The 11,835-nt window shown below is 44.1% G+C and overlaps 1 protein-coding gene across 1 annotated transcript; it reads left to right on the top strand.

The window, feature by feature from the left end:
* Window positions 1-558: 558 nt before the first annotated feature.
* Window positions 559-11,822, top strand: JPT1 (Jupiter microtubule associated homolog 1). Its single transcript, XM_060081560.1, has 5 exons — window positions 559-742; window positions 6,777-6,919; window positions 7,266-7,363; window positions 8,287-8,311; window positions 11,555-11,822. Exons 1-5 carry the CDS (start codon window positions 687-689, stop codon window positions 11,701-11,703), a joined length of 471 nt encoding a protein of 156 aa, XP_059937543.1. The 5' UTR covers window positions 559-686; the 3' UTR covers window positions 11,704-11,822.
* Window positions 11,823-11,835: the final 13 nt, after the last annotated feature.

Genomic DNA, 11,835 nt, shown 5'->3' on the forward strand with positions numbered 1-11,835 from the left:
AAAGGATTTCCAGTCCTTTTAGAAGGGATCATCTTTGTGTGCGTTCTGTTGCTGATTCATAGTGCTACAGCTTTGGGACCGTCAGGTTTCCAAATAGGACACATAGTAGATATTCAATAAACGTCAATTTGTAGCAGTAATTTTCATCCCCTGAGGAGCATGCCCTTGCTACCCTCGATGAGTAAGGTAAATAAATGAATGGTAAAGATAAACGTGCCCTCGGCTTGCGGATTCCAACTCGCCCAGAGCGAGCTTTTCCTTCTATCAAGGTAACTTTTTTAAGTGACAGCGAGCACAACTTGTACCGAGCGCGGGGCAGGTTTGTCCTTTGTCCAATCATCTCCGAGATTTGAGGGTGGGGGAGGGGAAACTTCCCTAGACCTTCCCTGACCAGGAAGAGGGTGGGTTTAGGCTGAGCAGGGGCCGCCTCAGCCCGTCGTGAAGCCGCAGGATGCTTGGCACTCCAGGAAGCCAATAGGAGTGAAGAGGCCCGTTTGAATTGGTCAATGCCGCCGGGGCGGGGGCGGGGTTTGTGAGCCCTATAAAGGCTGCGGTCCGGCTGGCAAACAGCGGTGGAAGCTTTTGCAGCGGTCGCCGGTTCTGGGCTGCGGTGGTACTCTACGCTCCTCAGAGCTGACCCTTTCAGCGCTCCGCTCCCGCGCCAGCCTACCTCGCTCCTCGGCGCCATGACCACCACCACCACCTTCAAGGGCGTCGACCCCAACAGCAGGAATAGCTCCCGGTGAGGCTCGGGGGCTCGGGGGCTCGGGGGCTGGAGGGCCGCTGCCCAGGGGGCCAGGCGGGTCTGGCGGCAGGTCGATGGCGGTAACGTGCCCGGGGCGCTGCTGTCGCGCTCGGCCGAGCGGTGGGGCTCTGCCACCGGCTCCGCCTTTGTGCCGCCGGCGAACCTGACGCGCCGGCCCCGCCCGATTCCTGCTCCTCTTCCATTCATTCCTTCCCCGGAGCTAGGGGCTGGGGAGGGCCGTGGCCGCTCGCGCTCGCAGCGCGGCGGGTTTTCGTTAGTCGGGACGTGCCGAGAGGGTTTGCTTTCTCCCTTTTGCGGCGTGGCTGGCTCGGCCCCAGGGCGGTGGTCTTGGGCCCCGGGTGCCCGGGCAGCCCGCGGGGCACCTTGATCCGGCCCTATTGTCCCACCCCTGCCCACGCGCTCGTGCCTCTGGCCCGGGGCAGGTGGTGGCCCCGCGCCCGGCGTGGCGGTCAGATCCTGCAGCCGCAGCGATCGGCCCGGCGGGCTCCTACCCACTCGGGTCCGCCCGTCAGGTGGCATTTGTGTTCGGGCGGGGCTGGTCGTCGCGACCCTCACCCCCGTTCAGGACCCAGCCGTCAGCCCTCCGCGAAGTGCCTCCCCTCTGCTAACAAAGGAAAGACCCCTGCTCCTTCCCCTCCCGCGCCCACCTCCGAACGGGGGCGGGGAGCGAGTCGTTCTGAGTGGGTTTTCTGCGCTCAGACCTTCGGACCTCGGTGTTTGGAACCCACCTCTTTCGCTTCCCCCTTTGACGTATGCAAAATGAGTTCACCTCTGGCCGCGATTCCCCTGCCGGAGGAGGTTTCCTGTTCTTGGGCGGGGCCGGAGACATCCATTGTCTCTTCCGTACTATCTCCACCTGCGTAGCCGGGGCCTTTCTGGCCACTCATGCCACTGTATTTGGGGAAGGGGGCCCTGGGCACGGTGTTTGGACTGGGAGGGTCCCTTTTCCAAGCCCTTGCCTAACTTGGTGGAAGGGTTTGGATGCGGTGGTAGATGTCTACATTGTCTCGGCTAAGTGCATGCACGCTGTTCTTTAAGGTGGGATACAGGCATCTCAGGGATCCTGCTCAAGGCGTGGAGGAAGCTTAGATTCCACTTTTTCTGAGCATCTCTTCTTCATTGATCATGACCTGAAGTCATGTGTGGCCAGCCTTGGGGTCCTGGGCAAGTGGCACAAAGGGAGCCATTTTGTGGGGCTAAGAAGACAGCCGTGAAATAGCAGTGTCTCACAAGGGTTGGAGTCCTTGGGGACAAAAAGCAGGCCTCAGCAGTGAGTCTTAGGAGGGAGTGTTGGAAATGACATTCCTTTTCAACTCATTCCTTTCCCTTTCAATATGTAGAAAAGAATGGGAAAGATTTAAAAAACTAAATTAGTGTGTTACTGGGAGGAAGGGGAACTTGAGTAGGATAGACCTACGAAAACACTGGTCACTCCCTCTTCTGTTGTCATCCTTCCAGTGAGATCATTTTTTTTTCAGAGGACACTGGAACAAATTGAACCTCGGTTTTTCATTTTGTGCTATGAGGCCAACTTTATGCTGGTCATACTGTAGTGATTGGAATGTGAAAATTTACACATTATATTAAAAAATCTGAGGTTTTATCCTTTGGGGTTGAGTGCAGTTTAGTGCTTCATAAAGAATTTAAGTAACCAGGTCAAATGAATCCTCACACTAGCTTTTTGATGTGTATCTTTGAAATGTGAGACATAAATGACTTTTGGGTCTGCAAAATAAATGTTTTAATTCGCCTGTTGTCATCAGTTTCCCTCCAGTATTGTAATCTCAAGACTGTAGCATTGTCCTTTTATTTACTTCCTACCTTTCCTTCTTGTAGGATCTTACCTAATTCTCTTAAACTTCTTTTCTCCAGTAACATTTTCCTGGCTCCATAAACACATTATAAATTTAGTTCGATAGGGAGGGAATGACCTGCAAAGATCATAGAGGAACTCTGGGACTTAAAGAGAGAAGAAAGAAAAAGTAATTTTTTGAAAATTGCTATCCACAGTACATGGACACATTTTTGTTGAGCCTCGGATGTGTAATCCTGACCTAGTCATATGCGTAGTTCAGAAAAAACAGCAGGATCTTAAAAAATAAAATTGAAATAATTTCAGTCTTATGATCCAAATCCTTTGTTTGGGGATGTATTGCTGTTACAAATGGGCTCTCCAACACTGACGTCATCGGAGTAGGTAGTACCTGCTATTGCAAGAGGAACACAGACCTTTAAAAAGTTGGTCCGGTCAGAGCTTTGAATTTCTTTTTAAGCTGGTGATTGGGTTCTAGTGTCTTTTTTTTTTTAAAGCCAAAAAAAAATTTCCTGGCCCATTAGGGTTCTGAAGATTTTCATCTTGCTGAAATAATTCATGAGAATTTAATTATGATAGTAAGGAAAAAATCAGTCTAATCTCTAGGGAATGAAGGGGATGCCAGTGAAGCAAGTTAATTTTGTTTTTTGTTTTGGGATCTTAGTTCCCCAAACTGTGCCTCATCCTGTGGAAGCGTGGAGCCCTAACCACTGGACCACAAGGTTATTCCCTGAAGCAGGTTAATTTTGATTATAGTATTTCAGGTGTCTGTTGATTTGAGGCACAAATGATAAAAACCTAGTCACTTCCAACTTTAACATAAGAGAATGACTATTAAGAATTTATAACATACCTTTAATTATTATTTAAACAATATAATTAGCAAACCTAAAATTATCTTTATAAGAGGTATGCCTGAACACATTTATCTTAATTCATATAATGAATTTAATCTAAGTGGATATTTAATATTTGAGACTTAGAAACAGTGGGGTTTTTAATGTTTTACATGTTATAAAAGCGGGTCTTCCCTGCCCCCATGGGGAAAATAATGACATTTTAGTTTAGTATAAATTGAGTACTGAATTTTATTATGGACACAGACACGAATATTAGATTTAGGGGAGGATGCTAGAGGACGTATATAAGAAATAGCTTCAGTCTAAGGCTAGAAAACAAGAAAAGCAATCAAAGCACCAACCACATAGGTAGGTAGTTTAAAGAGAAAAATGTCATTAGAGTGGTTCCCCTATTTCAGCACTTTGAGCATGTCTTATGTGCCTGTCAGGGAGAGAGGATTTGGGATTTGGCCCCATCTCTGTTACTTAACTAATGCTGGGCAATTTATTTAGAACTTCTCAGGGCCTGACTTCATTCTCTTAAAAAATTAGGCTATTTGCTGAACTAGATAGAGGAGGGCCAAGCCCAGCTGGCACCTGATTTTTACATTGATAAATGGTTGAAAAAGGCAAGAAGAAGAATCTTTCATGACTTGTGAAAAGGACATGAAAATCAAATTTCAGTGTCCAGAAATAAAGTTTTATTGGAACATAGCTGCACTCATTCATTTTTCTGTTGTCTATGGCTGCCTTTGTGCTATGTGATGGAGCTAAACAGTTGCAAAAGACCAAATGAACCACAAGCCAAAAATATTTACTATTTGGCCCTTTACAGAAAGAGCTGGTGACCAGAAGGAGGGTGTCTTAACATGCTTTCCTCTCAGTGTTCTACTTGTCATTCTTCAAGGTCATGGAGGGCTTCATAGGTGGAGGTTTAAGAAATGGGCTGGATTTTGAAATAGCCAAGGAAAGGGTGGAGAGTGCTCTGGGCAGGAGGAAATATGGGAGTAAATACTCCAAGGTGGAGATAAGCCAGAACAGTTCACAGAACAGTGAAGAAAGTGGCCTGACTGGGTTGGAGAAGATGGTAAGAACTAGATATGGTTGAGAGGCGAAGTTTATCTCGATTTCCTTGTGTTCTGCTTAGGTGTAACCAAGCCTACGTCTGCAAGTATTCTTGTACATATGTCTAATTATCTACTTAGGATAACTTCTGGAAGTAGAAACGCTGGTTCATATAAGATGCAAACTTAAACATTTGATACGTTTTATCAGAATGTTCTTTAGAAAGTTTGTGCGAATTTATATTCTCACACTTTAATTCATGCTGGAAATTGGCATTTTTTTCATCTTTACCAGCCTAATAAGCAAAAAATATATCCTTTTGTTTTAAATTTCATTTATTTGCTTGTGAATTTGAATTTTCAATGTTTAGACGTGATCCATATTTTTTAATTGTCTGTTTACCTTTTGTCCATTTTTCTCTCGATTTTTAAAATTATTTTTAAAAGCATTTATATTACCCTTTGTCAAATGTGTATTTTTGCCAAGTTTAATCTGTCAATTTTTCATGGTTTCTGGCTTTCATCTTGTGCTTAGAAGGAAAGCCCTTTTTTTTTAAGACTAGGACCATATTCGTACATGTTTTCTTCCAATATTTTTGTCTTACGCTTTAAATTGAAATATTTGACCTAGCTGGAATTTATTTTGGTAAATGAAGTGCGTTAAGAATATATATTTTGTTTCTTTAATCAAAATGACTAGCCAGTTAACCCAATGCAGTTCTCCCTACCAAACTAAATAAAATACTGCAGTGGTGGTCTTTTTTTATTTCCCCCTGCACCGTGTGGCTTGCAGGATCTTAGTTCCCCGATCAGGGATTGAACCCATGTCCCCTGCAGTGGAAGTGCGGTTCCCCAGTGGTGGTCTTTTTGAGAGAGAACTCTGTCTTGACAGAGTCCTGAGGAGAAACTGACAAACCCCTATTGTAGTAGAAGTTGATAACAGAAATCTCAGTAATTGATAAACCATATTTAATCATCAGTAGATGTGAACAACTCAGTTAACAGGCTTTATCTGGTAGACACAAAGAATATTGGCAGATACACATTCTTTTCAAGCACATATAGAAGATTTACAAAATTGACCACGTATCAAGCCATAAAGCACATCTTATCAAATTTCAGAGGAACATGTCACACAGACTTTGTTATCTGTGTTGTAATGAAAAGCTGGCAATCAGTGAACTAGAAAGACCTTATGCTTGAAAACTTGCAGAGCTGAGTTTACAAATGACAATCGTATTTATTTGGAAACTTGAATGAAATGGACACCTTCCTAGAAAAATGTTTCTTACTCAAAATGATTTAATAGAAAAACAGACCACTCTGCTCACCAATAAAGGAAGTGAATCTGTAGTTAGAAAATCTTTCCATGAAACCATCTCCATTTTCTATGTTTCGAGTGGTGACAGCACAAATTCAATTGAGTTTTTCCACAGAGGGGACAAACTGATCAACCTGTGTCAAGAAGATTTGGAAATGTGAATGTGCTGTATTTCCTTGTCAAACAAAACAGCTGTAGATGGTATCTAAAGGTGCATGGATCTACAGCATGCCATGGAGTCCTAAATTCCTCATTGACTTTCTCCTTGTGGCTGATCACTCATGATGATTAGTGAGAATAGTGAGGTACAAGTGTATAAACAGGGCTTGTGAGTCATGCTAAGATGGGAGAGACTATTACCAGCTTTCCTTGGGCTTCTAAATTGGTCTATTCTTCCATTTTAAAATTTTCGTTGAAAATAAAAATGGAACTTTTTTTTTTTTTTTTTTTTTTTTTGGCTATGCTATGGGGCATATGGGATCTTAGTTCCCTGACCAGGGATTGAACCCGAGTCCCCTGCATTGGAAGGTGGGTTCTTTACCACTGGACCACCGGGGAAGTCCCCCGAACAGGTTTTCTTAAAATAAATAATAAGATGTGCTTCTAAACTTCTTTGCACATGTGTCCAGCTGAGCCCAATAGACAACATCCATTAGGTTTCTGCCTTTTCTGAAAATGGGATGCCGACCAGCCTGCCGTGGGTGCTTTCAGGCCGTGTCAGCTGCCTTGTGTGTGATGCACAAGCTTGCCACAGATACTACAGAGTGGGATTTCATACCTTAACATCCAGCACTGAATTTATACCACGATGAAATCAATTCCTAATTTTCCCATTAGCAGCTCTCTTTTGTGTGTGTGTGGTGGGGGGAGTAGGTGGAATGAGTGGTTGAGAGAAATGAAAGGTGTTTGAAAAGAAGTGTGCCAAGAAATGTTTTGATCTGATCTGAAATCATTGTTTTGCCGTCATTCCTAGGGTTTTGCGGCCTCCAGGTGGTGGATCCAATTTTTCATTAGGTTTTGATGAACCAACAGAACAACCTGTGAGGCGGAACAAAATGGCCTCTAGCATCTTTGGGACACCCGAGGAAAATCCCCCTTCCTGGGCCAAGTCGGCAGGTACTGCTAGTATCCACGATCCCTGGTCAAAGGGACGGACCCAGCAGAACCACCACAGCTGGTTTTGTGCTGATGAATAAAATCTAGCTTAATCATGAGAGACAACAATTAAAGCTTGTCATGGGAGGAGAGACAGGGACTAAGAAATGGGAAATGCTGGGAGTCTGTGTAACGGATCAGAATAAGGACAACCGTCAGGCTGGGTTATTTAGCCCCTCTGTAGCACTGTTAAGCTGTCACCCCCTAACGCTGTTAGCTCGTGTTGTCGTATGAGACTAACTAATTAAATAGTGTTTTGCTTTAGGTCTTTCCATTGTATTCCTTGAGAAAGTATATTTTGATTCAGGTGCCAAGTCTTGCGGTGACCGGGAAGATTCTGAGTCATCTGGACCCCAGAGAAGTAACTCTTCTGAAGCAAGCCCTGGAGACTTCTTAGATCTGAAGGTCAGTGTGACAATATGGGGGGAAAGACAGGCTTTGAGGTTTATACAGTTTAGAAGTTAATTCCACCTGCCCTGCACCACCCCCCATTGTACTGAGACCTGCCACTGGAGTTTTACATAGAGGTAGTTAGGAAAGGGACTAACCATACTGGTGATGGAAGATTGACAGTCAGTCAGAAAGGTGAGTTAATGGGAATCTTGGTCTGTTTGTATGTCTCTGCTACCATTAGGATTAGTCTCTGTCCTTCAGTATTGATTTTTGAAACTGGATCACTCGTACTCCCTGTGTATCTCACACATAGTAGCATATCTGAGCTCAAGGACTGTTTTAGTTGCTGGCAAATGTTGCCCAGTTGTTTTGAGCTGAACTCCAGGAGGCTGTATACCATGGTGTTACCATTCTTTGTCTGCAGGTGATCACGGCCTGTGAGCCCCAGGTGTGTGTTTGGAAAGCCTGATAGGATGTCCCCCTGAGTAGGGACCTCAGAGCACATGGAGGCATCAGCCATCTGGGTGTGGGGAGACCTGTAGAAAGGCTTTGGAATTGATGGAGGCCCTTCAACAGCTAGATTAGGAGAAAGGAGCGGGGGAGTGGAAGGACAGGTTTACCAATTGCCTGTTCTGATAAAAGATCCTCTGAAATGCTAATTGATATTAGGTCATCAGCGTAAATGTTAAGGTTTTTTGGTGTTTTGGGCATGTTACTGGCACTGGGACAATTTGTCCAGCAGCATTTCTGTGTAGCATTGTCCCAGGTTGAATAAAGGTTGTGTATTGTAATGGCAGCGTGACCCTGACCTTGACTACATCAAAACAAAACTTCACATTTGGCTTCAAATAGACAGTAGCTTCTCTGAACTCTGTTTTCTTTGTGTGTGGCAAAATTAAAATCTGAAGTAAATTGTTAATTTTTTTCTTTTCCAGGTCCAGGGAGAAGGTGATGTTCATGGTGAGTACTTCTGACAAAGTATCACAATTTCTGGTTCTGTAAATGTTAGAATAGACTGGAATTTGTATTCAAGTCATGTCTTGGGGAAGGAGACTGGGGAGTGAACCTGGCTTTACCCCGGAGAGGAAAGCAAAATGAAACTGGAAAGCTAGCAAGCGTGGCCACATTTGGTATCGGCCAGCAGTGAGAGCAATGCTAGAAACTTACTAGAAAGGAAAACCACTGGAGAATCCTTTAAGAACAGACGGGCGTTAATCAGGTTGGTATTTGTTACACTCAATGAGAGCTTTTTAGTAAAAGTTTCTAGCATTTCAAGTCAGCCCTCAGCATTCAATTTAAAAAATTTGATTTTATACTGAGGTGCTATAACCCTGTGATCTCGTGAATGATGACTTAGCGGGCCGGTGAAGTTTTTATTTAGCACCCATATCACCAATTACATGTGGAAATGAGCTGTAATCATTTAATTATTTAAAACCTTTGAAGTACTTATTGGCACTTCTTCAACAAGTGCCAGAGAACTGCCGGTGCGTGTGATGAGAGGTTTACGCATGTCGGCCAGTAACGGTCAGGTTAAAGTTGACTCAGTGACATGCAGCCGTCACAGGGCGCTCTGATCTAGGAGGATGAAGCCGCTTCCTCAAGGCCTTTTTCTGCCATTACGTTTTGCGAGTCAATCTTCCAGGGAAACAGAAATGTTTAACAAGAATCACATTCCCCTTCTGTCCTCTCATTGTTTCTTGTTGGGCATGACGGGAGGAGAATCTTCTGAACCATTGTGAGCATTACCTGGGTTTTCCCTCCACGGACAGATTAGGTTCTCACTGGACTGAACGTGTATTAGTTATTGTTCCTGTCCAACTTGTTCCATTTAAAAAGATTGTTCTAGAGGTAAAGAAAATCTAGGCTTTTTGATTCTGCTGCTTTTCATATTCTGAAGTACTTCCAATGTCAGACCTTCTTTAGCAAGAATCAGCTAATCTTTCCATAATTTTGGCCAATGGATATAACTAGAAATTTGGGGAGCCCAGAGAAGTGAGAGCCCTGAAGTTAGGAAAAGATAAGTCATTTGCTAATAATTCTCTCCCTCACCCCCAGCTCAGTGTTATAGATCCTTGAGGTGAATAGCACATGCAGTTGTATAGTGTAAGTCCTTCCTTTTTTTTTTAAAATGATCATCAGTTTTGCCACCTGATTATTCTGTGTTCCTGACTGCTTCTACTTTCAGTTCATTTGTCATAAAATGACAAGGGCATAATCATTCAGTACAGGTCTGGTGAGTAAAGGTTGACCCCAGTTCTGTTGGCAATTTCACTGCAAAGCCAAGCTGTTCTGCTCAGTTGAAATAAAACATACTTTGTTTGGATACATTGCCATCATCTTTTGGGTAATTAAATACAGGAATGGCTACAGGGAGGACTTTGGAAATCTTGAAGAAAGAGGGAAAAGGTCCAGGAAGTTTATTTATTTATTTTTAAAAGTTTATTCATTTATTTATTTTTGGCTGTGTTGGGTCTTCGTTGCTGCGCGTGGGCTTTCTCTAGTTGCGGTGCGCGGGCTTCTCATTGCGGTAGCTTCTCTTGTTGCAGAGCACAGGCTCTAGGTGCGCAGGCTTCAGTAGTTGTGGCACACGGGCTTAGTTGCTCCATAGCATGTGGGATCTTCCTGGACCAGGGTTCGAACCTGTGTCCCCTGCATTAGGCAGATGGATTCTTAACCACTGCGCCATTGGGGAAGTCCGTAGCGTTTTTTCTTTTGCAGTCACTCTTGACTTTGAATCAATGGAATCTACCTGTTTAAGGATATATGCTTGTTGGGAATTTCACAAATCAGTCAGGGAATCAATCAAGCAATATCTAGGATATTGGATCATAATACACTAATTCTTAAGACTTTAATGTGGAAAGTGCCGGGTTAACATGATGGGAGTGACTGGGTTAATATATTACAAATCAGTAGCGGGGAGGTAGATTCTTTAATAAATGCCTGTACAACTGGATATTGTATGGTTTAAAAGAAAAATCAACCTCACCCATTAATCATGAAAATGTAACATATAACAGGAATTTTAAAATATTTTTCACCCATCAGTTCGGCAAATATTAAGGTGAGATGGTCATCAAGTGGTGGAAATGGAAAGATGTGGGGAGAGCATACTCTGACACGGGCAGTGGGGTAGAATTTCTACAGCCACTGGGGAAGGTGGTGTGTAATCTGTTCAAATTGAAGATGACAGCTCGTGTCCCCATGGGCACACGTTCCAGAGTGTGCGCATTACAGTTTTGGAATGGTTGGTTAGTTTCAATTTTTTGCTATTGGTAGAGGCTTAATCATATATATACTCTGTACATAATATAAAGCAATTAATTAAGCAAGGGGAATCATGACCATGTGTGTAAGTGGGGGTAAATGTCCAAAAGTTAAAAAAAAAAAAATTGATATTATTTATGTTAAATACAACAAAAACACTATTCTATGTAATTTGCTGGAAATAAAATACACAAAATATACATAAACAAATGGACTAGAGGAATGCGCACAACTAGTAGTAGGGCCTCTGTGTATAGGGAGAGGAGACCCACACAGAGGTGGAGCGGTGGTCAGGGACCTAGAGGTTTTAGCTGCGGCACGTGTGTGGGATCTAGTTCTCTGACCAGATATTGTGACGGGCCCCCTGCACTGGGGACACGGAGTCTTAACCACTGGACCACCAGGGAAGACGGACCTAGAGCTTATCTGTAACGTTCTCATTTAAAATATTTATGTCTTCATATATTTCTGTAATTTAGAAAAGAACGTACACAGAAAATGATCTGGGAACAAATATGGCAAAACATTAACAGTGGTTAATTCTGGATAGTGGCTGCCAGATGGTTGGTAATTAATTGTTGGTTTCTTCTTTATAGCTCTAGGTATGATTTGAACCATCCTCAAAAAAAAAAAAACCCAGGGCTTCCCTGGTGGCACAGTGGTTGAGAGTCCGCCTGCCTATGCAGGGGACACGGGTTCATGCCCCGGTCCGGGAAGATCCCACATGCCGTGGAGCGGCTGGGCCCGTGAGCCATGGCCACTGAGCCTGCGCGTCCGGAGCCTGTGCTCCGCAATGGGAGAGGCCACAACAGTGAGAGGCCCGCGTACGGGGGTGGGGGGGAAAAAAAAAACAAAAACCAAAAGCCAAAAAACTCAGACTCTTCATCTTCACTGGGAATAGTTATTAGCCTTAATTTCCTTCTGTTTTCCTAGAAAACGTAGACACAGACGTGCAGGCCAGCCTGGGGCAGAGCGAGGAGAAGCCTGTGCCCGCAGCCCCTGTGCCCAGCCCAGTGGCACCGGCGCCCGTGCCATCCCGGAGAAACCCCCCTGGTGGCAAGTCCAGCCTCGTCCTGGGTTAGCTCCGTCTGCCCTGAACTCTGTCGTTTCGTTTCTTTGTTTTCTCCATGCTTGTGAACTGCACAACTTGAGCCTGACTGTACATGTTTTGGATTTGTTTCATTAAAAAAGAAGCACTTTATGTACTGCTGTCT

This window comes from Mesoplodon densirostris, chromosome 18 (assembly GCF_025265405.1).
Source record: "Mesoplodon densirostris isolate mMesDen1 chromosome 18, mMesDen1 primary haplotype, whole genome shotgun sequence".
Classification (NCBI taxonomy): Eukaryota; Metazoa; Chordata; class Mammalia; order Artiodactyla; family Ziphiidae; genus Mesoplodon; species Mesoplodon densirostris.

Bases quoted from the DNA above. Each gene is read 5' to 3' on its own strand.
- JPT1 (XM_060081560.1), top strand. From the start codon at position 687: ATGACCACCACCACCACCTTCAAGGGCGTCGACCCCAACAGCAGGAAT. The intron at 6,920-7,265 runs GTACTGCTAGTA...ATTTTGATTCAG, and splicing joins TTCCTGGGCCAAGTCGGCAG to GTGCCAAGTCTTGCGGTGAC. The intron at 7,364-8,286 runs GTCAGTGTGACA...TTTCTTTTCCAG, and splicing joins GAGACTTCTTAGATCTGAAG to GTCCAGGGAGAAGGTGATGT.